At 37.2% G+C, this 27,093-nt stretch overlaps 1 protein-coding gene across 2 annotated transcripts; it reads left to right on the plus strand.

The window, feature by feature from the left end:
- The first annotated feature begins 1,056 nt into the window (after nt 1–1,056).
- Nucleotides 1,057–26,467, plus strand: LOC139129777 (proline rich transmembrane protein 1B-like). Of its 2 annotated transcripts, none has more exons than XM_070695467.1 (4): nt 1,057–1,220; nt 2,233–2,306; nt 23,257–23,409; nt 23,717–24,932. In XM_070695467.1, the coding sequence occupies exons 1-4, from the start codon at nt 1,208–1,210 to the stop codon at nt 23,882–23,884; spliced, it is 408 nt and encodes a 135-aa protein (XP_070551568.1). In that variant the 5' UTR covers nt 1,057–1,207; the 3' UTR covers nt 23,885–24,932. The 2 variants fall into 2 exon arrangements, with proteins under 2 accessions (XP_070551568.1, XP_070551567.1); XM_070695466.1 differs by lacking the exon at nt 1,057–1,220 and adding an exon at nt 1,824–1,973 and having other exon boundaries at nt 23,717–26,467.
- The last annotated feature ends 626 nt before the right edge of the window (nt 26,468–27,093 follow it).

Consider the following 27,093-nt stretch of genomic DNA (forward strand, 5'->3'; position numbering starts at 1 on the left):
CCGATAATAGCCACATCACAAGCCACGCTACGTGACATATAGGTTATCCTTTAATGTGAATAAATAAATAAATAAATAAATAATAAATAAATAAATAAATAAATAAATAAATAAATAAATAATCCACTGACTTGTGTTTAATTGTTATGTAATTTTCATGGCAAATAAAAATAGGCGGCTTTTCGACTCTGACTATAGATGTATTAACAGGACAATGCATTTCAAGTCTGCAATTTAACTCAGACATTTGTCTTGTCTCTTCCTCTCGGCAGACATACATGTACGTTAAATTTTCACCAGAAAATTATTCACCAATCAACATTGTTAACTTTCATGCAGTTAATTCGTGTGAAGTGCCGTCAGTTGTTGCAAAGAAAGTGAAGGTATTCAATCTATACAACCTAGGAGCTGTTTCACCCAAAACCATCTGTTCAATTGTTTTTACACGGGTTTTGATGACAAGTTCATTGACCATGTTAATCAGGACTCCATCTCACCATTGCAAACTCTTGTACACGATTTGGAGCACAAGTATGTGGTGTATTTCATGCTGATTCTATGAATTCGTTCTGTAGTGAATCAATGAGGGAAAAACGTCCCTTTGCCAGCGATGTTCTCTACGGACATACGTGTCTTGGAGATCTATGTCACGAAATCAGCCCCGCTCGAATAGAACAGAGAAATTGCGCTAAATTGTACACCCTGGCACCTCTTATCCCTACCCGAACCCACATGAAGATATTGCTTTTATAGCTTATAGCTTAGGTGTAAATCTGAATCAATCTAACCTATCGTCCTCGGTATTTCTTAACCAAACACATTTTTGACAGTTTTGCCCCGATGGCTTTCCTGAAAACCTGCACTGCTTGTGTTACTCAGAGCAAGATAACCTAGGTGGGGCAATCTGATTAAAATCAGATGTAGAGTACGGCGACGTCTACTTACGCGTACGCTGTATTTTCTTGCTGTCGCCTCTTATTAGAATTATGACTCAATTTTAGTGAGAGGCAACAGCATGAGAATACCGCGTAAGTATCAACGTCGCCGTACTCTACATCTGATTTTAATCAGATTGCAGGGTGAGGCTGTTCTTGGCAGTCGTCCATATGGTGTCGCATACCAGTCCAGTTATTATAAAAGCACCGGAGTCGGAAACGCACGATTCCCTTTTGAACTTCACGGCATTCTGAGCTGCTCTAACAGATGCATGCACGGTACTGGTGAGTTCGTTGGCGCAGTAAGCTTTAGCGACTAGCGACTCCTCGACGGGATCATATCTATGTTGCTTGGAAACGTTCCTTCGTTTGGGCGTCCAAAACAAATATCGCTTTGCTTTGCTTTGCTTGTGAAGATGTAGGTCAAGGAAGGTGCTAACAGGAAGTAAAATTTATCAAAGAAGCTGGTCGGTAGCAAGGACATAATATAGATGTACCGAATTTAATAATTTTTATATAATAGTCATGCTGGCCTGGATTCTGACACAAAAAAAATGTATTTCACCACTGGCTGCGTTTTTGATTTCAATGTACTTCCGTGCTTAACCTCAATCAGCTGCATTAGCAGTCACAAGACAAAGTAGACAAAGCTTAGGATTCGGTTGCTTGCGGGGTTTACATGAAGAGTGAAGACAGACATGTGCTGCATGGAGAAGGCAATAGAAAGTTCTTTATACATGAAGTGGGGAGGGGACGCTCTGCAGCTTTTATGTTCCCTTAGACAGAGTGAGGGGGAGTAGAGGACAGATGGCTGAGGTTTCCCGATGAAGTGCTCCTGCCTTTTAATCAGACAGAAATAAATGACCTGACGTCACGTTATCCATCTGCATTCAACCTGAATGGCGTCATACGCTTTAATCAATAAACACTGCTATACTGGCAGTACACAGGAAGGGGAAACGTGCGCATAGTCGAAGAAGCCGGACGTACTTGGTTTAGCTCCTGATTCGTTTGATTTTAATATGTCTCAAAACAAAGGTAGGCAAGTCTAATATTTAAATCGTCCATGGCTGCGAAGGTGCTAGGAATACTCTTCTCTTATTCCTTGTTTCTTCATTTTCCGGAGCGAAATATATTTCGTTCAATGCACCCTGGAACCGGTAAAACTGTGCTCTACACTTCCTTATTGTATCTAACAATACGATGATTAAACGCGGGAACTGCATCACGCAATCGCTGGCCTGATCATATAACGTAGCAGTTAGAATCCAGTTTTCTGTGTTTTTGTCACCAACAGAGCCTTTGTTAGAAGATGGTCCGCCCATGAAACAGCCACCGCCACCTTACGGTCCTCTGACATCCGATACCAAGGTAAACAATGAGCTTTGAGGTCGCAGTCAGTGAGTTTTCCTCATTTAATGATTTGAGAAGCTCGATGTATCTCATATGAAATCCGATGAAATGTCGATAATTAGGCTAGGACCATGAAGCCATACCTTTTGTGGCCTCGACAAGGAACCTTAATGACAATCACATTAAAGTTCACAGTAACACGAAAATTGCATGTACTGTACACTTTGCTTGTAAAGGCTGAAAAGACTGTCTTTTCTTTTCGTAATGCCTTCAGGCAGGGTCATGATTTGTTGCTCTCCAATCCATTACGACTTCAATGTGAGGCCATCAATGATTTTCCAGTACCTTTGCAAATTTCTCTCCCTTTCGCTCTGTCACGGTGAGACTCTACAGTGGTTATTCGATTGTTTGTTTGCGGCAGTGGTAGTTTCAAGACCAACGCTACAGTGTCAGTGTACATGTCGAAGAGATAATTAATGGAATTAAGGAAAAATTGTACAATATTACCACTTCACTTTAAGGTAAAATGAGTTTTTAAAGGCTTGTGAGTTCCACGGGGATGAAACTGGATAGCACCGACTTTCCTACATACAAATAATGAAGTAATAATGAAGGAATTTCTGTATTTCACTGCGGACGCTCTGCAATGTTGACAACCTATAAAGGGAGAGACGGGGTTTTGTAGACAGAGCTAGGCGATGGAGTAATGAAGAGTCACTGTGATTGTTTCCGAGTCCTTGACACAGCAAGCCATTGTCACCTCAAGCCATGCAGTCGTCCCGGAAAGCACGTGGCTCGCTGTGGTAAAGTAAATATTTATTGTTGGATAATGATAAAACGGCTCGGTTTATGGCAAAATATTCAGGCCCCCGAAGGATCTTTTTCTATATATAACATTTCCCTAAAATATCATATTGTTCCATTATTCGATTCTTCTTCCTTTAGGGGCAGCAATTTTTTCTGTCTTCGTTTGATTGTCCGGTGTACTGGTCTTTTAATCACATTTTATGGTTAATCATGACTAGCCGTTTGTTTCACAAACAGCTAATGCAAAACGTAACAATGAATATAGTACAATGGCTAGTAAGGGTAGAATGCTCCTCGGAGATAAATATTCGGACTTTTACATTATTCACCTGGCCTACCTGTGGGTGCTCGTTTTGAAGCTTACAGGTTTAGTATACTTTTCACTGGCTTAGTTGTGTGAGAATTGGGAATTTTGTTTCACCCGTAGAGATAAAAAAGGAAATTTTAAACTACCTTACGCGAACTACCTTAGTACGGCTTTCTTGTTTCCTTTCAGTGAGGAGGTACCAGAAATTTCCCAGTTTCGATTAATCATTTTATTTGGTGTGAGGGTGGTATTGATTTATTCCCTGATTTTTACCGGTATGCAACTTTTTCAGAAGTACAGAAGCAAACTGATACAACGGTCTCGGTGAGCTGAATACGCGAGGCAACATCCTATTAGAAACTACATGGACAACAAGACACTCACATATATATTGGTCTTTCTATTGAAAATGTTGCTTTATGTTCGAATTTGGTTTCATGCAGAGGCAATTTGCAAGCAATTTCTGCGGAAGCAGGCACATTTTATCTCTTTCAACGGCAGAGAGGAAGTGTTTGCAGCATTGTTTACCTGTTTGTTCATAGGGGGTCACGGGAAAAACCCACGTTAGGCGGAGACTAAATTTATCACCAATAATAGAGGCGTGTCGACATGGAGTAAAGGTTAACATGGCAGGCAAGGCAATTTGGAATTCAGTTTCTGACAAATGACAGCTCGAGTCGATCACGAAATTATAATCATATAAATTATAATGATAACGTCCCATTATGAAAACTATGAGACGAATGAACATTGGAAACCTTTAGATAACCCCTTCCGTTTTGTTTGATCCATGAGCATGGCAAATATTTGTAGTACGTGCTTGTGTTGAAGCATAATTCGCCGGCAATAAAACATTCAGCGTCGTTTGCTTAACCTGTCACCAGTGACAGTCCATAGCATACATCCGAGGGGCATACAGCCAACAAGCCGTTTTCGAATACAACGAATAGTGATATATAATACGATTGGAAGTAATTTGGGTTATAGAATATTGTAGTAATATTGCTTTATTCAGTAAATTTAAGCCCATCTACTCTTCTGTTTTTGCAATTCACATGTTTTTAACGGTAATTGTAATATTGCAACTTTCAGCTATAGGGTACCTGACACTTTTGATAAATTTGCACAATAAATAGATTTCTACCATTTCAGAATGACAGATCATATTATTTTCTTTGAAATTTCATTATTGTTTTGTCCATTCCCTAAGTTTTAGTAATTTGAGAATATAGCAACATTTTGAAGGTCACTTGACAGGGACTTTACATATAGGTGGTCACCATGGATATGCACTTTAATATACACGGTCACAATGGATATAGCCTTCAATATACAGGGTCTCAATGGATATGGCCTTCAATATACAGGGTCACAATGGACATGGCCTTCAATATACAGGGTCAAAATGGATATGGTCTTCAATATACACGGTCACATGGATATAGCCTTTCAATATACAGGATATCAATGGATATGGCCTTCAATATATAGGGTCCACAATGGACATGGCCTTCAATATACAGGGTCACAATGGACATGGCCTTCAATATACAGGGTCAAAATGGACATGGCCTTCAATATACAGGGTCACAATGGACATGGCCTTCAATATACAGGGTCACAATGGATATGGCCTTCAATATACAGGGTCAAAATGGATATGGCCTTCATTATACAGGGTCATATTTCAATAATATTACTTCAATATACATGTACATGGTCACAACGGATTGACCGTAATTATTATGAATAATTCTGTTTGCACAAAGCATTCACCCATACAAAGAAAACATAAAGTATTCATGTTATACTGTAATTCACATTGTCAGATATTTATTTATCTTGTGAAAATACAAATATCTGTATGAAACTACAGAAAGAAATGAAAGTAACACTGTAGTGAAACTGTTGCATGGTCATAACAAGAGTTTTATCTCTGTGAAATACATTGTGACTGCCAATACAGCTGTTCAATGTAAATTTGAATGATAACTTCCTACTTACAGACATAATTTTATCACCTAAGTTTTTGACATACAGTAATGTACACATAAATAATTTTGATCAAAGTTTATTCGCAAACAAAGTCATACAAAAATGGTTACTCAAAACGCCTAAGTCACAAAGTTTGTAACAAACTCACAATTAAACATTTACACATTACATATAACATATACATCGAAGAAAACCTCTATAAAAGTTACATAAAGTGAGTGATTTATGATGTTAAACAAATAATGACCTTAGCATCCTCCATGTAAATTGGTTTAACTTATTTTATTATCCTGACATATGAGAAAAAAATGGTCCCTGGATGAAAAGTGTTTTAATTCAAATACAAAAGGGCTGAATCTGAAATTGAAAGTTGAAATTGAAATCAACAACGAGGAAATGGTACCTGCACTATATTGTACAGACTTTTCTCAATTTTCTCTTAAAAAAAAATTAGCAAAAAAAATGATCACAGTCATTATGACTATGCAGCCTTTGTGAAAGTTTTGATTGTAAGCATGTAGTTTCTGGCCCTCATCGTAGTTGTTGTTGGTAGCATAAGTGTAAAGATGGCATATAGTTTTCTCTGAAAGAGGGAGCCGCAACAACAAACACAGTCATTGACAGAATGGTAAGAAACACATCTTATAAAGAGGTTCGGAGCACCTAGATATACACCACAGCAATAATCCTCATTTCATGAGATATCACAAGAAACTGATGATGTCATAAGCAAGTTCAAGTCCTGATTTTTGATGACACATGAAGTAATGGATGTCTGTAATTACAAGAAAATTCTGACTTCCTTTTTATCTACATTTCATTTACTTGTGGAGACTTCCATATCTAACTCAGCAGGTGTATCTCACACTTCCTACAAGTAAAAGCATAGCTCCTTTGAGAGTGATATGAGTGTTGAACAATGGGTTTCACTTTGAATTTGGTTTTGACCAAAGAGAGACTTTCAAATTTATGTCAATTTTACAAATTCATAAAATGAATATTTTAAAGGTCTGGTGAAATCAACCAGTACTGCTGAGCTATTGAGCTTCCGGGTGACAATATAAAAGTATTGACAGATGAAACTACTACAAAATAACTTGAGAGATCTGCCAAATTAATGTATATAAAATATATCAGACTGTAAATTGCAAAAAATTGACAATTGTGCATCCCAAGCAAATCCGATAGAAATAAAATGTAAATACAACATGAGTAAGCAAAATGAATTGTTTGTGTATTGTTATGCACATTTTTGAGGACCAGTGGATTTTACCTTTGGAACAGTGAAAAGACACAGGTCACACTGGTCCTGGGACCAGTTGGGAAAAAAGCAAATTTTCTGGCCCTGAAAGTGAGCACATCTGGAACTTTTTTATCAAGTCTGTACTGTACAGTATATTGTGCATTGTTACTGAACATTTGAAATTAAGTGAAAATTGTGATGTCAGACAATTACAATTTTTTTCGAAAAGATTGAAATGGATTATACGACATCTCATAAAGATGTCAAGGATGAACAGTTGTTAATGCGTTGGTGCACATCATCCTGAAATATCTGCGAAATTGCTGGTGACACAAATATATGAGCTGGCTGAAATTGTGAAAAGTTGTACATTTTCACCGTTTCAGGTCTGACTGTCTCTAACTGACCAGAGCAACCCCTATATATACATGTACGGGTTTAAGCCTGAGAGGACCAAATCTCACATCATTCATAATCATTGATGTTACTTCATTGTGTCAAGTCAGGGTTTAACATGGTCCAGGCTGTTTGATGATATTACCGTTACAATCGATGGAATTCCTACTTCGTCACTTCAAAACATACAATGTAGCTGCAAACACATCCATGACCCTGAAATTCATATCCATTTGTAAATGTATAGATTATTGATTTGTTGATAACTGATGAATGCAAATAAAAATATGTACACAATGCAAATATTTCACTACTCTGCCTATAGTATAATGTATTGTTGTAATGCCTCCATGTTGTAATTCACTTAATACGTTTTATTACATGCGTTGGTTTGAGTGCAAATCAATGCATTGATTTGAATAGGAACATCAGAGAAGTCAGCGGGCCATGTGAAAAATGTATTAACTGGTTTCCATACATTATCCAGTCTTGTGAAGCACTTTGACGTTTTCTACGTTAAAGTAGTTCATTAACGCTCGAAGTAATATGACATTAAACCTAGTCCAATAATCATTTTCATTCAATGTAATACATCACCAGGTCCATGGGACATTTGTGATTTACAAATTTAAGTAGGACCATCATGAACAACTGATAGTTAGTTGTGGTACCAGAGTGTCCGGAAAGGGTAAGCGTACCCTGCTAGCATGCAACACTCATCATGATTGGTCCCCAAATTGTCTAAATATTGTATGAAATGATACAGTATATGAATCACTGTAATAAGTAATAAAATATCCATGCGCGCACTGTTATTTTGACTTTTGTTGAAATGTGTTTGATGCTGGTCAATAATGGTGAAATTCTTTGAGAATGCCCTGCATGTAACTAAATGTCATCATTATACACATATTGACTAGCCATGTGGGCGACAGCATACGTCTGTACCCCGAGGGACTGTGAGTCGGCGAGGAACTGTTTTTGGGGGTGACTCACAGGCCCGAGGGGTTAAAGACGTATGCTGTTGTCTTCATGGCCAGTCAATATGTGTTTTATAACACACCTCATCCCCAGTCATGCATAAGAACGTACCATACACAAAACTTGTCGCATGTAATATGTTGGAGTGATTCAGTAAGAAGAAGTTTTTTCCAGCAGGATCGCAATACTTCTGCAAAAAGTTCAATGCACATTTGATTATAGTTTTCGTCCGTTTCGAGTCCTTGTTGGAAATCAGAGCATTCAGTTCTTCTTCAGAAAGAAGGATAAACATAGAAATTTCTCGTCTGTTGTTTTGATGGGCCGCAGACGACATCTTTGTTTACATTCCAGTCCGCACATGCGTCAATGTTATTTTTGACATCAGCAGGCATCAGTTTTGGGAACAGAGGCACCAGTTTTTGGAACTGTTGCCTGGCAGGCAACAGTTTCATTATGATGCCTGGTGCCAACACAAACTGAGATATTCATTGTGTGTTATCGATGACCATCGTTCGTCTTCTGGATATTCCAAGTCTAACAAAACTGAAACCAAACTTTTACTCGGGGAGTGAAAAGTTCAGTCTTAGGATCTGTGATTATTCGTGGCGCGCGAACGCTAGCCATAATCTCTTAGTTTGTGTTTAGAAATTGAGATGTCACCGCCAACGTCACTGTAGTGACGTGCTGCAGGGATCCTCGACCAACAGTTTTACGCTAGCAAAATGGCGGTCTCCGTGTAGTATTGTCGGGCAAACCTAGAAAAAAGGCGATATTTCAGTGAATTTTGAGCGGACTTCTGGTCTGGTTAGTCCCTTATAACCAAGCTGTCGATGAGTGTGGCAATTTGCTATTTGGATGGAAAATTTTTCGTAATATCGTCGAACAAACTTGCGCAAAGGGTGCTTGCGGCGGAACATGAACGCTAGTCTATTTAATATCCCATAGCTGTGGTGGCGGGGTTAAAATCGTAAAAGTAAAAACCAGCCCGTAAAAGGCACGAATCCCGTCTGAAAACACCACAGCTACTGGCATTTATGTTAAAACTGTTTGACACAATTCCAGACTTACCTTGTATGATCTCACGGTAGCCTCAAAAGTTCTCTTCGCCATGACCATGGTAATGGGCTCGACTGCGACTGTATTTCATTTGCCAGCATGGGTTAATGGGCTCGACTGCGACTGTATTTCATTTTGTCAGCATGGGACATCGGAGGACCATGGAGGTAGAAAGAGAGAAGGAGTTACAACGGCTCCAAATTGGATTACGTTCCTTTGTAGTGAAGTGGTTCAATCCCGTTAACACCTTTGTTTTCTGAACACTTTTGTACCGTGTGCGTTACCGACAACCCGAGCTCATGGCGATCCATTCTATATGCATAAACTTTGACCTAAGGAGAAATCAGCTACTCAGTCAAGTTCAAAAGTGAAATTCCCTTGTATGCTGCTTTCCAAAATTGAACATATTAGGGTAATATTTAATCTATATATTCACTTGTAAATAATACAATTCAATTTGTTTTCAGAAAAAAATGAGAAGTTGGTCATTTGAGTATTTTGTTGTAAAAATTTAAAGGTAGTTTAAAATAACCAATGGTTGACATCTAGAGTTATTCAGTCACTTTCTAGATTTCCAACTATGTTTAAATATGACAAATTGAGGTCACATATTAACATTTCAAACAGCTACATGTATTTATAAGGTTTGATTTTTTTTAATGAACGCAACACTAACAAAAAATGATTACAATCATGATTCAAAAGTGAGCAAATCTTAAGTTTTAACCCAGGGTGTAATCGTGATCCTCTGAAATTGTTTTTATATTAATGTACGATCATAACTATCATGGCCTTCTAAAAACCTTTAATCACCATGACCTTAAAAATTAGTGGACGTGATTTATCTTGGCCCTGCCTTCAGAAATATATTGTAATATCTAAGGTTGCCTTGGAAAAGAGGGTATGTCCAAGGTGACCTTGAACAAAAGGGTCATGTTCAAGGTGGCCTTGAAAAATAGAGGGTCATGTCCATGGTGGCCCTGAAAGATAGAGGGTCATGTCCAAGGTGGCCTTGAAAAACAGATGGTCATGTTCAAGGTGGCCTAGACTTGGTTCAAGTCGGTGAAATTGTAAACCATTTATAATAGTTTCTCTTGTGTCTCTCCTATTTCGTACAAACCTATTCGGAATTTGGTAGCGCAGGCTTGGTTTTCACAGCGATTGAATGCGTTACCTTTGAGTCTGCGCAGTATAGTGAGTAAGTTTCTGCCGGATTCACAGACTTCCACTTCTTGCAAAGTACCGGCGGCCAGACGGACTGTGTACACAGTGACGTCAAGCAAATACAGAATGATTAAAGGTTCCAGCCACTTTTCTGGCCAATAAGGAGAACGCGTGAACTTAGTTGTTAGTGGCGTCGAACGGGAACCTTTGCTGGGTCTTTTATTTTCGCATTGAACAAGCCGTTTGACAACTTCTTTGGTCCCGATGGCTGATCATGTAGATCACTGTAGTCGGAACTGCTGGGGCTTTTCAGAAGAGTCGATGCCGAATGCTTCATGATCTGAAACTCACATGAGTGTACAGAAAGGGGTCAAAACTTCTACCAACGGCAAACTCTATTTCTTCACAGAGTCTTTTTTTCCGTCCTTGAATAACCGGCGACGATTATCGCATTTTGCAACATGGGCCCCCACAAACAACATAGATATTTCCACGCGTTAGCGGTGACACAAACGAGGTCGAGCTGACTTTTTTGGGAATGATCGCACTCGACATCTTATGAATAATATATAAGTAAATAAAAACGTCATCTCATGAATAATTTATAACAACGCTAACCCTGCAGAAGAGCCAAGTCTGTGATTCCGGGTGAAACTCCCCTGAATAATGTTCACCCGACTCACCGCGTCCACTCCACTCACCGCGCGCATTTCACGTGAAAGCAAAATACAAATTGTTGCGTTGTCTCCACTCAAACATTCACAAATCACAGACTCGAACCAAGTCTAAAGGTGGCCTTGAAAATACAAGGTAGGAATCATCAAGCATTTAAAAAACAAAGGATGACAGATTATGAATTCATGTTGATTTTTTGCCTTCGTACTTTTTCAGGGATATTTTGTAATGTAAGATAGTGTTGTCATGAACAATTTTTCGACATTTTCATTGTGGAAGTAGATAGAATAAAAACATACAATTTAACTATTTTACTTTGCCTAATTGATGTACTAACTTCAAAAGTATGAAATACTCTAGTTTCCTGAACATCTACCACACAATGAAAATGACAGTTTGGCAAAATAGGAGAGTTTACAATGTACTATCAGCAGTCAAACATAGTAGTAAATATAACTGTTCGAACAATCGCAATTTGACAACCGTAATATATCAAAATGAGGTAAGGATTAAAATTTGTAAGATTATAAACATTCTGCAGAATTATATGAGAAGTACAGTTTGCAAAATTTTTGTTTATTTTACATTTGTTTATTTACATTTACATTTGAAAAAAAAAATCTGACTAGAATTAGTACAAAACAGTTATCTTTGTTGCCAAGTTGCCAAGATTGAACAAAATTAAGAAATTTACCTGAGGCCAAAATAAGAAAAAGAATGTTTCTGGGCAGCGCGCGCGTCACTTGAACAACAGCGCGTCACCCTTTTTTTTTCCTGGTTTGTGGCCGGCGGCTGTGGCAAACTACATACTGATTACTATTACTATAACACCAAACCAAAACGGCTGAAGAGAAAGAGAAAATTCTTTGGGGCACATGATCAGTGACTGCATGAACAGTTTAAATGTTACTATATTGATAAAACTATAAAACTCAGTGTTCTCCTCAGGCCATAGCGGTCCCGCTACGCTTTCGCCTCTCCCCGCTACGCTTTGATTCTCCGCGCTACGCTTTAAAATATTCCCGCCATCCTTTAGTTCACACGCTCTGCGTAGCTACCAGCTGTTGCATGCATTGTCTACACATTAGCGCTCACTGCAACTTTCAACCTGTGGAAGGTGTGAAGTATGGTATGCATCAGATAAGTTGTCCGGAAGTGTCGAGAGGAACGTTAAAACAACAGAGGAATCGACTGGGATGTTCACAAATTTCCATTCCAGAACGACTATTACGACCAACAAAGACCTTTTAGTTTAATGCTCAGTATACATCGCGGACAAGTGTTCAGAGAGGTAGGCGGTGTAGCACTAGCAAGGCCTTTGATCACATTCCCATGCTTTGATCAACGAAATGGACCACAAAAGAAACAAGAGTTGACTGGTGAGGTTGATTATGATTTTACAACGATGAGTTTTTGTCCGAGTACGATCACGATCGCGATCGAGTTGACATTGCATTAATTTTAATATAGCGGCGGCCATGTTGGCCGACGTGTTTATAACGTGTTGACAATGACATTGATCCGGCGTCGCGTGTGGTTCCACTCTGACACGCTCTCTGAAAGACTTTACCAAGCCATTTTTTTCTTGTTTATACACACAGTTTAAATGGATTTTAGCAAGAATGGGGTAAAAGAGAAAAATAAAAAAAAAATATGCAAATAGCTGTATCCAATCAAAAGTTATAAAGTTTTAAAGCAAAAAAAATGCCATTTTTTCGCGGACAATTTTCGGCAAATTTTAAAATTATTCAATGAATGCCGATTCCTTCAAGTTTGGAAACCCATAATTTTTTATTTACTTCACATGGAATCATTAAACTATGTGTCTTGTGCACAGATTTACCAAATATTACGGAAAAATCAAGATTTGACTGATGCACAGTCTTGGATGTTGAAACTGTGAGTGTTGAAAATTGAAAATATTTTGTCTGACTTAGTCAAAATTGCGGCGGCACCGTACCATCGAAAAATGGATGGATTTTTATGTTTTTATGAATTTTGAATTCACATAACTTAAAAACTAGAGCTCACAATACAATGAAATTTTGTCACAATGTTATTTAATAACACTCAATTCTAACAAATCAATTTAAACTGCCAATTGTCTTTTAATGCAGTTCATTTTCAGCCATGAAATTGTAAGAAATAGCTGTCCCTAACTTCAGCCTCAGGCAGGCTGTCAATGGTGTGTCAGTGTGACTGCCTTCCGCCGCCATCTTGAGTTACACTGTACTGAGGTCTATGAATGAACATGATTTTGTTTTTATGATTTGTACTTGTGCTCGTGGACAGATTTTCGTCATATTTCACAGAAATGTTGGAATGATGTTTAAAAAGAGCATGCTACAAGTTTTATGGCAAAAATATGTATCTAAATGGGAAAAATCTACACCGAATTTACCGTACTCACTTTACCTCGTGTTTGCTGGCTAAAATTCCCAGAATATAACAAAAACTCACCACTACATGTAAATGGGATGGTCTGCCACTTCCTGGCCAAGTTTCATAGTTCTATGACAGCGTGCACAGGGCCCGAAAGCAGTTCCGTTGCGAAATAGGTATTGACTGGATTCAGAAGTGCGTGCCATGAGCGGCGACCGCTCGAGCGCTGTGGCCGGTCAGTACAAAGTGGCATTTTTGGTGAGGAAAAACACTATTTTTCTATCGTTTTTTCTTCAGTTTTTTAATGAAACCTGCCTCATACATCGATTTTAATTGGAAATATCTATTTTTTCAGTAACTGAGCTACTTATTTTCAGAAAAAATGGCGTTTAAAATTTCACGAAAATCAAATTCACTTTCAGTGTGCGTGAGTTGCGTATAATGTCGCAACATTTTAGCTTAACTTTGGCCACCCTAATTTGGGTACATGTGCAAGCTTACATCCATTTATATAAATTAATGATATGCAAATGATTATGCAAACTAGCCATTACGTTTTGGCGCTTTAACTGACACTCCTCCCTCCCTTGAGGAAGAGAAAAACAAATCCGCGTCGCCGCACCATTTTTTAAAGAAAGGCCTGACCAGAAACATTTCATTTTTTTTTGGCCTTAGTCTGTAGCACAAGATTATGGTCTGGTGCCTTATTTTTAATAATTTTGACAAACTTTTCAAAATCATATAAACCTAAAATATTTGCAATCGTGTTATATATAGCTTCAAGGGTACCTAAAACTAGCTTCTCGCGCTTTAGAAATAACATTTTTTGAAAAATGACTCCACATATTCGGTTTGCAGCTGGTACTCGGGTAGCTAATGATCCTATATTGAGTGAAAAAAAGAAAGTTAGTCTGAAGAAAAGAATGAATTTGTTCAAGAGCTTACACAGTTGTGATTTCATAGCGCCGACTGTAAATAACTTTACCCAGCATATTTTGTGCTCCAATAATTTGTAATTCCAGGGACATGGAGGACAAAATCGTACATCATTTCCAGTGACGCAATGTAGCAGTTGACACCACACTTTTAGAATGCAAAGTCACAAAATACGCCTTCCAATGACCGTACTGTAACTTTTTAAAATACTGTTCTCGATCTCAGATTTCACATAGTACACATATCAATATGTGTACTTTTAATTTACTTTTTTCTTTGTGTCTTAATTTGTTTTATGACCTGGTCATTATCTTTGGTTCCAACAAATTGTATGAGGTCAAAGGTCGACTATGTGGGTCATGAACTTCCCAAGCATTATGACCCTAGGGAACCAATGGAATCAGAGTAAAGGACAATTCTTTTGCATGTTCAGTGGTGAATGATCCAATCAGAGTTAGGCACTAACACTAGCAACAAATTGCATTGGAGTTTTGCATTTTATTCTTGTTCAAAGGTTGAGTAGAAGACTTGTCACAGAGTATGATCCTGATTTCAGGTGTCATGTCAAAAATTAAGGTTCTTAAATTGTATTGAATTTTGTTTTTCTCACTTGAACATATTTAACTGTCGTGACTGAACCAAACACGATAAAGAGCTAAAAATCATGCATTTGAAATTGTTAATCCCTGAACAAGCCTGCAATTCAGTGAGGTATATGGTGTTTTCATGTTAATCATGTGTTTGTATGTCGAACAGAGATGATAAACTGTGGGCGAGGATCATTATAGTTATGACTGACCTAGTGTAAAGGTTATTAAAATTGATAAATACAGAGTGTGATCTACAATATAGAGGCTAAAGGACGAGAAATCCATAATAAGAGAGTCAGGTCTCGACCCAACTGCTATGTCTCTCTGCTTCATTTTAAACTCTTTAAGAAGGGTCTACAGGGCATGTCTGCCATTATGCCATCCTGTATTATCGTGAAATGCATACTTAAATGGATTTTATTTTCTTCGGAGCAATTTAAAATGTTATTTTCCCCTCCTTAGTTTTTTTTTATGACACCGTGGACATCTCCTGAGTAGTCGTGTCTTTTATCAGTGTTGAGTGATTTTTGGCCACGTTTGTCAAATGAATCAACAGATGCGAAAGACTGAATCTTAAAAATCAATCTAGTCAGTATTCCTATTGATCGTTTTGTTGTTTTTTTTTCAAATAATGTCTTCTGTACTGTCTATTTTCACTTTACTTTATGTTTGCATCTGCTGCGAGCCTAGACACAAAATCAAGCTCTCAACCTTTTTTAAATCATACTTCAACTTTCATTGCAATATTCTGGTGCTCTGCAACAGCTTCACAAAGATAGTAATAAATGTCTCCTTCTTAGTCAGCCTGTTTTGCCGTAATTCCCATTTGTCAAGAGGGGGCAGATATCAGACTCAGACAAATTGAAATCTAACCCAAGAATGTTTCAAAGGTAGTATTTCATTTTAATATTTTTGACGTCATCTGAATTTTAACGCTCAAGAAAAGCGTTTTTCACAAAACTTATCTATTCTATCAATCTTTCATGTTGTATACTTTGTAAAAATTAGCAGGAAGACCAAAAGACATCAGGGACAAAATACATATAAGTGCCAGAGCCAGCAACTCCATAAATATGCCTCTTATCCGCTGTAATCTGAAACTTGCTTTATGACAGTTCAGGATGGCAAATGGGATCCATATGAGTGAAATATTGGCGAGTACAATTACAGTTCAGGAAGTCAAATGGGATCCATATGAGTGGAATATTGCCGAGTACAATTACCATGATGTTGAAGTAACTCGACTAAACCTTTAAATAATGGCAACCAGAGATATATACATCGTACAGATTAAATTCTCAAGCCCTATTGAGCTGCACTAAATATACATTTTATGATTTGCTAGGCCGACAGAACGTCTTCTCCTACTTTCACACAGATAATATTTCAATCACTGATTCAATCGCTCTGTTAGGCTGCTGGTTAATCTTGATCCAGAGTATTATTTGGTTGACTTACGCTCTGAAATCGTATCTGGTGGGAGCGATATATCCTAGGAAGATCTCAGGCAAACTTATGGATGGTTTCCAGGGAAGATTAGTAAGGTCTCACAAGAAAGACACATCCTAAGCAAGATTGTCACATTATGTGTTGGAACATGTTACATCCTCAAACCTCTCACAAAATCCCTTTTCTTGAATTCATACATCTTCAGTCGAAAATATCAGGTGGGAAAGCTTGATCTGTTATCTAAACTCTAACCATCATTCTCTGAGTATAAACAAAGTGAGAATCTTAATTCTTAAATCAGGAATTTGAATCAAAAATGAGAGAAAGGTAATTTCCATATCGTAGAACTAATAGAATATACTTGAATTTTTATCATACCTGTAAGGGCCATCAATTATGATCTTGTGATGTGAAAATTAGTAATCAAAGTTGCAAAAAAGATTATTTCCGAATTTTAGATCAAATAAACAAACAATTGAACATCATAATTCTGTCGTTGTTGTGATAGTATAAGTGCAACACAAGGTAACTTTTCCTGTGTGAATTTTGATATTTTGTAAACGATGACAGCTGTGGGTCAAGCCAATGATTTTTTGTCCTTCTATCGATAGTAATTACGCAATCAAGAGTTATTTACGTTGGGTATGAACATATTAAGGTACATGAGTCTCGTATCTTTTGTTCTTAATCTTTGATATTCGAATATCGAGTACAGAAATCTTGATTATCATTTACATTACATCTCTGTTGTGCAAAGAAAGGACCAAGGCTGTCTTGTATAACTTGCCTGCGGCTGAAAAATGTAATCATAAATTAACATTTCTTATTCCATTTTAATTATTAATGCTATCTAGTCATTGAATTATGTAATTCTCTTTCCCAATATCCGTTGAGCAGAAACATTTCTAAAGTCAGGAGGTATAGTCCTATATTAATCTTATTTGAAATTATTGAATGGCAGCATTTAAAAGGTCAAAATAGTTCAAGCATTGAAATTTCAGCATGTCAAAACTTTTACCCCAGTTTTCAGAACGAGAGACAGGGCAGTGGCGGTGATCTGAGGGAAGATTCAGTTTTGTTTCAGAGAGATCATAACGTCGGGTTCCCTGTCAAAACATTACATCGCCCGGCATTTTTCCCCCTGAAGAACGAGGTATAGGCAGTTTTCCCTCGAAAGCGCACTTCCTAATAAAATTGCTGCCTAAATGTTTCTTCTGTATTGTCGAAGTCATTTTTTGAGTGTAACATAAATTTGGATTCATTTATATGGCAATGTTCAATGTTTGTTTGGGTGTCCGGGCGAGTTGAACAAGCCGCAATGTTTGAACGCCATCACGTGACGAAATACGCATACTACTGTTATATTTTACGTCATTATCGTATATTATATATGTTTGATAATGTATTTAAATGTACTTTGCTTGAACTGGAAGTAAAATGTGCATTTGTGTACAAGAAATTGATTTCTGAATTTCATCTAAAACGTTGCTTCACTATCCATGGTGTCTATGATGAAAGTATGAATAGTTTTTTTCCAAAACAAAAATAGATAAATCTTTGCATTTGTGTACTCTTGTTTATTGATATTAATGTTTTTGATTAGACTAGAGTGGTTACTAGTTTAATGCTGTGTAAGAGACATGGTTTTGGAATTTTACCGAAATGTCGATTCACTATGCATAGCGGTCTATGATAAAGCTATGGATATTATTTTTTTTAGTACAAAATTAGATAAATCTGTGCATTTATGTATGCTGGATTATTTATATTATTGTTCTTGATTAGAAAAGAGTGGTTACAAGTCCATGGTTGTACTAGAAATTTGATTTTGGAATTTCACCGAAATATTGATTCACTTTGCATGGCGGTCTATGATGAAACTATGAATATTTTTTCCCAATACAAAAATAGGTAAATCTGTGCATGTATGTGCACTTCAATGTTTATATTTATGTTCTTGATTGAACCAGTGTGGTTATAAGTCCATGGTTGTGCCAGAAATTTCATTTTGGAATTTCACTGAAAATTTGATTTACTCTACATGGTAGTCTGTGAGAGAACTATGCACAATTTTTCCCAAAATAAAACTGACAATATCTTTGCATTTTTGTACATTTGATAATTGATATACACTTTTCAACCTAATGCATATGTTTTTGTATCTTGTCTTTGATCAGTTTTAACTGTTCAAGGAATTTAATGTAGGATACCATTGCATCTTCTTTGCTTGTGAGGCTTGTGGATATTGCGTACGTCTTTTGTCGGTGATTTCCTATTCAGGAAATATCACACGGACAATCAAAGATTTGGCCATAAAATCAGCCCAACCCCCTTCTGTCAAAAGTGACCCTCCCCCAAGATAGGTTTATAAAAAGTGACCCTCCCCCTTGAACTGTTTTCTAAAAAGTGACCCACCCCCAATTCCCCCGGCCCAACCCCCTTGTAATTTCTGAAGGCTCCCTAATGAACGGGGATTTCTCCCTGCATAGTGTAATTATTTGTATCTCCGAGTTGAATGGTACTTCGGACCAAAAGTGAGCGCATCACAATGATGGTGAACAGACATGGCAGTAGTCGCTCTTGTTTCGGTCCTGTCACCCTTTCGTCACTCTTTGTGGAGTGACAGTGATTTATCAAAAGCAAGCACAGCTGAAGGCAACAGAGATTACAAGAAATCAACCGTACAATGAGTGACTTCCGAGAAAAAGATTCACAGATAGTGCAGAACCGTAATTTCATCGCACAACGACGACCACATTATCTGTTCAAATTTCATTCGTACGGCTAACCAGGCAAGACCTTACATCCCTGAATCAGCCATGAAATGTATATCTGCTGCACATCACTTCTGTTTGGACCGTATATAACGAAACAGGAATTAAGGTTTACAAATTAGCAAAGTATTAACTTTTTGATCAGTCTACGTATCATACTGGGATATAACTTCTCCGCTGGCAAGCAAAGTGACTTGATGCAAGACAGGTATAGGGCAGGTGCCGAAGTAAACGAAGGGCAGGGATGCGGCAGATTGTCGGAGGCAAGCAGTAGTGGATTCATTAAGGGGGTGCTTCACCCAGCACAGCTTATTTTGCTTAAAATCACTTTTTTGCAAATATTCATTGTATTTTAATTGTTATGGTAACCCAAGATAAAAATATTAGTTAGGTTCTGTCATCTTTTAGCTTGTCAAGCATTCGTAAGTTGCTGATAAAGAATATTTAATTTATGCAAATAAATGCAAATCACCCGATTCCCTGGCTTCATTTTCCTCCCAATTTCAGAATTTTCAAATAATTTAACTCCAATCTTGCAGGGTCAAGTTTCTCAAATTTTAACATTATGTTTTTAAATGCTATATAACAATACGACTATTTTGTTTGGCAATGAAGTTCTAACACTGTGCTTATAGGCATTTTAATTTTTCCAATCATGAGTTCCAGTCTTTCAACCCTTGCCATTTTAGACTGAAGACAGATAATGCAAAATAAAATAGTCGTTTAATCTACATACTCTTCTTTAAAATGAAATATTTCATTAAATAGAATCAAGTTTTTGACTGGAATTCATTTCTATCATCAATAACAAACTTGAGGTTTTTTACCAAAAATATACACCCACTTCATCCTTCGAGTAAACTGCTGCTACCATACTAAATTGTAGGTTCTCTGCTTTTTGAAGATATATAGAATGAGGGAGTTTTTTGTCATATTTGATAAGAAATATTGCTTTGACATAATGTTTTTGCAAAATGCAGTTCCACCTTTAACATAAGGAGCAAATCAATAACAATACAAGCGACCTAGCGGCCGAAACAGCTCCGCTTTGTTTATGTAGAGAATAACTATTTTTGACACATGTTTTTGAAGAAGGTGGAAAATCTTTGATTGCTCAATGCAGTGGCCAAAAAAAAGTGGCTAAAATAAGCTGCAAAAATACACATTGAAGATTTCCTCATACTAATAATATATCACATCAGATCATCCCTAAGAACATGTCAACCAAAGCTATCTGATGAGTAGTTTTGTGAGAATAAAATTTTCTGACCAAAAATGGCAACAATTGCCCCCAAAATATAAATTGCAGATTTCATCATAATTTCAAAAGATCAAATTCTGTTCATCTATAGAAACCTGTATACCAAATTTCAAAGCTGTTAGAACAGTACTTTTTGAGAAACACATTTTTTTATCAAAAATGGGAAAAATTACCCGAAAAATTGAAAATTGCAGATTTCATCATTACTTCAATAAATGTCATTTAGTTCATCTATATAAACCTGTATACCAAATTTCAAAGCAATCAGACCAGTACGTTTTGATAAACACATTTTTTTACCACAAATGGCAAAATTGTCCCAAAATTACAAAATTGCAGATTTCATCATAATTTCAATAAATATCATTAAAGTGATCTGTGGAAACCTGTATACAAATTTGCAAAGCTATCAGATGACAAGTTTTAGAACTACACATTTTTTGACCAAAAATGGAAAAAAATTACCCTGAAAATACGAAATTGCAGATTTCATCATAATTTTAATAAATATCATTTAGTTCATCTGTAGGAACCTGCATACCAAATACTATCAGAGGAGTTTTTTGACCAAAAATGGAAAAAATTGCCCCGAAAAAAAAAAAATTACAGATTTGATCAGAAATTCAATACATATTACTTTGTTCATCTATAGAAACCTGTATACCAAAATTTAAAACTATAAGATCAGTACTTTTTGAGAAATACATTTTTGACCAAAAAATGGCAAAAAGTGCCTTAAAATGCATATTTACATATTTCTGCACAATTTGAATAAATATGAAATAGATCACCCCTAGGGACATATGTACCATATATCAAAGCTATCTGACTGGTAGTTTTGAAGAAGAAGACTTTTATTTTTTTTTAGCAAAAATGACATAAATTCACTAAAAAATAAAAATATTAATATGCAAATGTCATCACGATTTCAAAAAATCTGACTGAAGTTATCCTAAGTAAACTGCATATCAAATTTCAAAGCAATCGGACAAGCAGTTTCAGAGTTAAGATTTTTTCTTACCAAAAACACCCCAAAAATACAAATATGCAAATTTACCACGATTTGAACAAACTTAAGTGAGGTCACCCAAAGTGAACTGCATATCAAATTTCAAAGCAATCGGACTTGTTGTTCAAGAGGAGAAGGCAATCGTTGATGGACAATGGACGACAGAGGACGGACGACGACGGACGACGACGACGGATGATGATGGAAAATCAGCCTATTTGTTAAGTTCCGTGTCGCTGACAGAGGAGCTATAAAATTCAACATAACCGTATTACAAACAGAAATGTGTGATTCATAATCCTCAAAGACGTATTTGAGAAAAACAGCCGATTTATCAAGCCTACAATCTTTGATAAGTATTGCCGACTGTCAACGTAGAAAACTTATTGCCCTGACTAAATCCCTCCTTAACAGCCGATATTTTTAGTACATTAAGGCAAATACCATGACTAAGTGCATCAACAGGTCATAATAGACCGCCATTTCTTACTCGCACTCGATCTTGGTAAACAGGGCGGAGTTCCAATTGTTGTAGCATGCGAAAAAGTGATTAAGTCAAAGAACATTTGGCATTGTGCTATGTCGTGTACAACACTTAAGAAATCACTTTGTCATCCTGTTCAGAATGTTTGAAAATAAGTCTCGGCATATCAGAGCAACAAATGTGACCGATGCCAAAGTTATAGATTCCGTGACCGACGCTGTCAACACAATATTTACCGATCTTTCTCTTCGTCTTTGTGGATTGATTGAAGTGTTTTTATTCTCAGTGCCCTCTGCAATGGTAATACTCTGCCTCACAGAATAATCGTGCCTCTCCTGACTTGACCGACACAAATACCTAACTGTCTGTAGGAGGTTCCCTTCCTAAATTCAAACCCTTTTTTCTTGTCCGTAAGCTGTACCCAAATTCGGTCAAGCCATTGGTGGGCCTGAACCCACATCGTGTAAAATATTGCACACACACGCCAAAAAAGTCATTCTCAGGATATGCCAAATGGTCGTTTCTTGGACCATCACGTCGTCCAAAAAGAGAGTACTTGTGCATAACATATATGAAGTTTTTTTATTTATTTGTTTGTTTGTTTGTTTGTTTGTTTTTTTTTGTTTTGTTTTGTTTTTTTGTTTTGCTTTTTTTGAGCATGAATGTACATGGACTACAAGTTGGGTAAAGTATAAATGTGTGGTGATGAACATGAAGCCATGAATATACAGACCTTGGTGCTGTAAATTTGCTTGGAACGTTTGGTCTGAACTGATGAGCTTGACCGTATGACTTTTTCCTCAATTTTACGTTTTTTTCCTTTCCCTATGGATCCATTGACAACTAGTTCTTCTACTGGACGTAAAATCAACAGGATTACAGATTAGCAATGCATAAACCACTGACTTGGTGCTCCGCTTTCCACAATCATTTGATGGAGGTATACAGATTACCGAATATCCAACTGGGTTGCACGTCCGTAGGATTGACTCTGTGATCGAAATGCCACATTTTCGGGAACTTGTCTCTGCGTGTAACCCCGTCAACTTTCCTTTTCATAATGAACGTAGCCATCACAGTATATCTATTTATAGCGGGCTTCCATGCCACCTTTGAGTAAATGTACATAGATAAGCCAGCCAGGAGTCAAAGTGGGGTTAAACCATCAGTTTTTGATGGCTTCTGATGTGGAACTGCTCGAAACCCTTTTCCGACTTACAGTTTTTACTGACATTTCAAAGGCCGATGATCAGGCTATCGATGTCGAAAGTTGGCCTTGTCATATTGTCAATCGAATTACTAGCCCAGTAAACTGAGCTTTCCATCATGAGAATCATCATTGTAGGACAACACATCATTGCCAACTGGTCGCTACTCACCTGAGGGCGAACCACATTCAATTTCCCTGTTTGTCTCAAATGATAACCTATTCTGTTTGCTTCTTTTTGTCTCCCTAAAGACCGCACAAGAGTCAAACGACGTTCACGTTCACTGTAGGTATGGCACTGAGCAAATAGGAAACCTACCGAACACTTGGATGATTCCTGCAGTACTGGCGTGTCTGTTTTGCTGTTGGCCCCTTGGACTGGCCGCAATCTTTAGGGCATCAGAAGTAAGAACAACACCTGTTTTCAATTACTTTTGATTCGATCACTTTTATCATGAAGATCCAGAAGCAAGAATGATGGAAGACAAATTAGAATATCAACACAAAAAACATAGACTAGCCCAAGAAATAACGTTAGAAAATATGAAATGTACAAAGTGAAAATGTACATTAACGTGCAATAGACACTATTTATACTGTACTTGTATTATATGAGCTGTACAAGAATCTAGCCAAGCAGATATCGGAAGCAAAATTTTTAAAATGGAATGTACATAAATATGTCCTTTTCAATATCCCATTTTATCAATAGGGTCAGCACGCTATTAAGACTGGAAATCTACAACAAGCCGAGGCCTCATCTGCGTCAGCTCGGAATTTAACGATAGCTTCCGTAATCTGTGGCATCGTCATCACAGTCGCTACGTTATTCTTTTACTTTGTTTTAATGGGTCGCGATTTTGGTGTACCCGATTATTGAGAAAAAGTTCCACATTCAAGCTGGGAAATAATCAAGTTAGACATTTCCAAGATGGACATAAACCTAATCACCAATGCCAAAGAGATGTGCCCGAATATGACGACAAAACTAAATATATTTTTCTTGAATTTGAACGAGACAATGTAAATATCTTAAGGTAGAACGCGCCTCGGGGGCAGATATTTGGAATCTTACATTTCTGCAATTCTTTTCTGATCTACCACTTGTTGTGCTCATTTTAAAGCTCTTGAAAAAAACTTTCACCGTCATAGTTTTCGGAAATCGAAAATGGGTTTCCCCCAGAGAGTTAACACAAGAATGGCGGCCATTTTGAATTTAAAATATTGCAAAATGTTATGTAATTTTATTCGCTTGTTAAAAAATTGCACAATGACCCCTGCTTTTTATTTTTATTTATTTTAAAAAAGCGTGGTTAGAGTTTTATTTTCATTTTGGAAGTTTGACCAAAAGTTTAAGTCTTTCACTTTCGAGGCGCACACTACCTTAAGATAGAACGCACCTCAGGAGCTGCTTTTGCAACATATTCTCCTGGCCTTTTGGCCTACCATTTGTTAATGCTCATTTTGAAGATTACGATGGAAATCAAGTTTCACCGGCTTAGCTCTGTGAAAATCGGGAATTTTATTATCCCAATAGAGAATTGACAGAGATGGCGGCTATTAGAATGTCAAAATTTTGGGTAATCTCAGGCCGCTTCTCTAATACCAAAGTTTTCACGGTGACCCCAGATCAACATTCATGATTTTAAAAGACAATTGTTGAAAGTTTCGTTGAGGAAAACTTTAACAAAAGTTGAAGTCTTGAGGCGCACACTACCTTAAGCTGTTTGTTTTTCTGTTTTTGTTGGTTTCAACATTAGATCATTGTCTTATTTTTCACTATTATCCACCAGCTATTCCAAACTGCATGACTCGATTTCTTAGATTTTCGATAGAAATTTTTTTTAATGTGAGCTGCATTCCAATTGTTAGAAAACCATCATTGATGTCTTTTAATCAATAAATCTGTTGAAGAGTTTTCTCCAACCACTGACAAATTAATTTATAGAAATTTCGTCAATTTCATTACTGAAGAATTGAATGTTGTGTTTTACTTCCTGCCTGAAAGAGACTCAACATATTATGTGAATGTTTGACATCCCCTTTTCAACAAACATTCAAGTTGCAATAAAGGACAGTAAGTCCTTGTATCGGACTTACGGGTTATGATCCGAGCTGTCACTGAGAGGTTGGCGGTCACATAAAAGGACATCAACGAGCATCAGTCGTTCACTAGCATTTATCAAGAATAAGGTAGTCTATTCGACTTAAAAACAGTCTGGAAACTTCTTAACTTTAAATGTCATAATACATGAACTCATCGTACGTCAGTAAATTGTACACCGCTTGACTGAAAAGAATTTTCCTGTAATTTCCCTGACTTCCCCTTGTTGTTTTGACGTTTAGGCTGTCAATAGATTACAAAAACCAAATTATATCAAATTCACGATTCTGGGCCGACTAGTAGTACCCTGCATGTACATTGTTTGATCAGCATAACCGTGGAAGATCATGCGCCTACGCACCGAAGAAGCTTATGAACTTGTGCACGATAATAGGTAATACAGCTTAACTCCCTAATCGCTTCTTTGAGATTGGGGATTTAGCCGAGTGGTTTTGTCTGTGGCCTCCGCCGCTAGGTGACTGGGTACCATGCGTTCGAGTCTGATTGAAAACCTTTGTATTCGTTAGGGCGTAAACTTTTGGGACTCCTCGAAAGGACCTTAGATATGTTTATTACATGACTCGTATCTCTCTGAGACCACTTGCCCTCCTTACGTTGGGCAAATGGCCACTTTCCCTTGGGCACATAGTCCCATGTTTGGGCTATAATATATATACTTTGAAACGTTCCTCCTTTTTGGCGTCCGAATTAAATATAACTTTGCTTTGCTTTACTTGATGCAGGTCAAATCAGGGGTAAACAATAAGTCAAATTTATTAAATCTGGTCGGTAGCCAGGAAAGAACGAAGAAGTACCGCATTAAATAGTTTTTTTATATAATATTCATGCTGGTCTTGATTCTGACACAAAAAATGATTTCAAGGGCCACTTCTGTATAATTGTGACCCATACTTTTTCATTTATTGATTTTAACACTCCCTCACAGTGTCTGTATTTTTAGTTCCACTGTGCTTCCGTGTATTATCTCTGTAAGCTTTGGTAGCAGTCACAACACAAAGTAGACTAGGGGTATTATTCGTTGCTTATGGGCTTTACCGACGTAATTAAGACTTTGTTATTATTTGTGATAATTTTTTTCACCATTTTATTTGAAAAAAATAGGTACGGAGAGGAAGAAAATTCCCCTCCCTGTAGCGCATCCATAGCAACGGTCATTGACACATAAATAGCTTGCGCATAGAAGATTGCGCAAGCAAGCATTGACAGTGAGTCATAGCCAGTGCATTGCGCAAGTCCCTACGGCGTATGGATGACCTATATATGACTCATTTGGGGAATCCCTATCAAGTATTGCAACATTTACGAGAATAAGTATTAAAGCAGAAACTATTTGTCCTCATTTTCTCCTACGGAGTCACAGACTCTATTATGGCTGTGATGTAAGCATAGGAATTCTGTCTGTAAAAGACAAAGAATGGTACGCAGCGACCCTAATGAATACATTCTAGCTCTTGTGACTGTGATGTAAGTATATAGATATAATTTTTATTTTATTAATTATCCCTACAGAGTCGTCAGTAAAAAAATTCGTTAGACATTACCATTTTCCCCTACTGAGTCTGCTATGTCTTGCACAATACCTTACGCAATAACTGTCGCTTAGCAGCCTGTGATGTCATGACAGAGGTCTGATATTCTGCAGCTTTCGTTAACAATTTCTACTGAGTTTTTTCTGAACTCGGGAGCACTAAAATAGTATAGACTTTAATTTATTTTCTCAAAAAGACCATAACATCACTGATGACATAAACATGAGCAAATATGTTATCATCGCGAGCGTAGTCACCCTTCACTAATGTATCTTTTTAAGATTTCAAATTGTATACCATCTTTTGTATTCATTACTTTTAAACCATTTCAAAAACTGCGCAGATTGATAAACAGACAAAATTTATTCTTCAAATAATCCACTTCATCCATGTCAATTTCACACCAATCTTTATCTTCAGCAAAATACCATTGTG

The sequence above is a fragment of the Ptychodera flava genome, chromosome 3, assembly GCF_041260155.1.
Source record: "Ptychodera flava strain L36383 chromosome 3, AS_Pfla_20210202, whole genome shotgun sequence".
NCBI classification, from domain to species: Eukaryota; Metazoa; Hemichordata; class Enteropneusta; family Ptychoderidae; genus Ptychodera; species Ptychodera flava.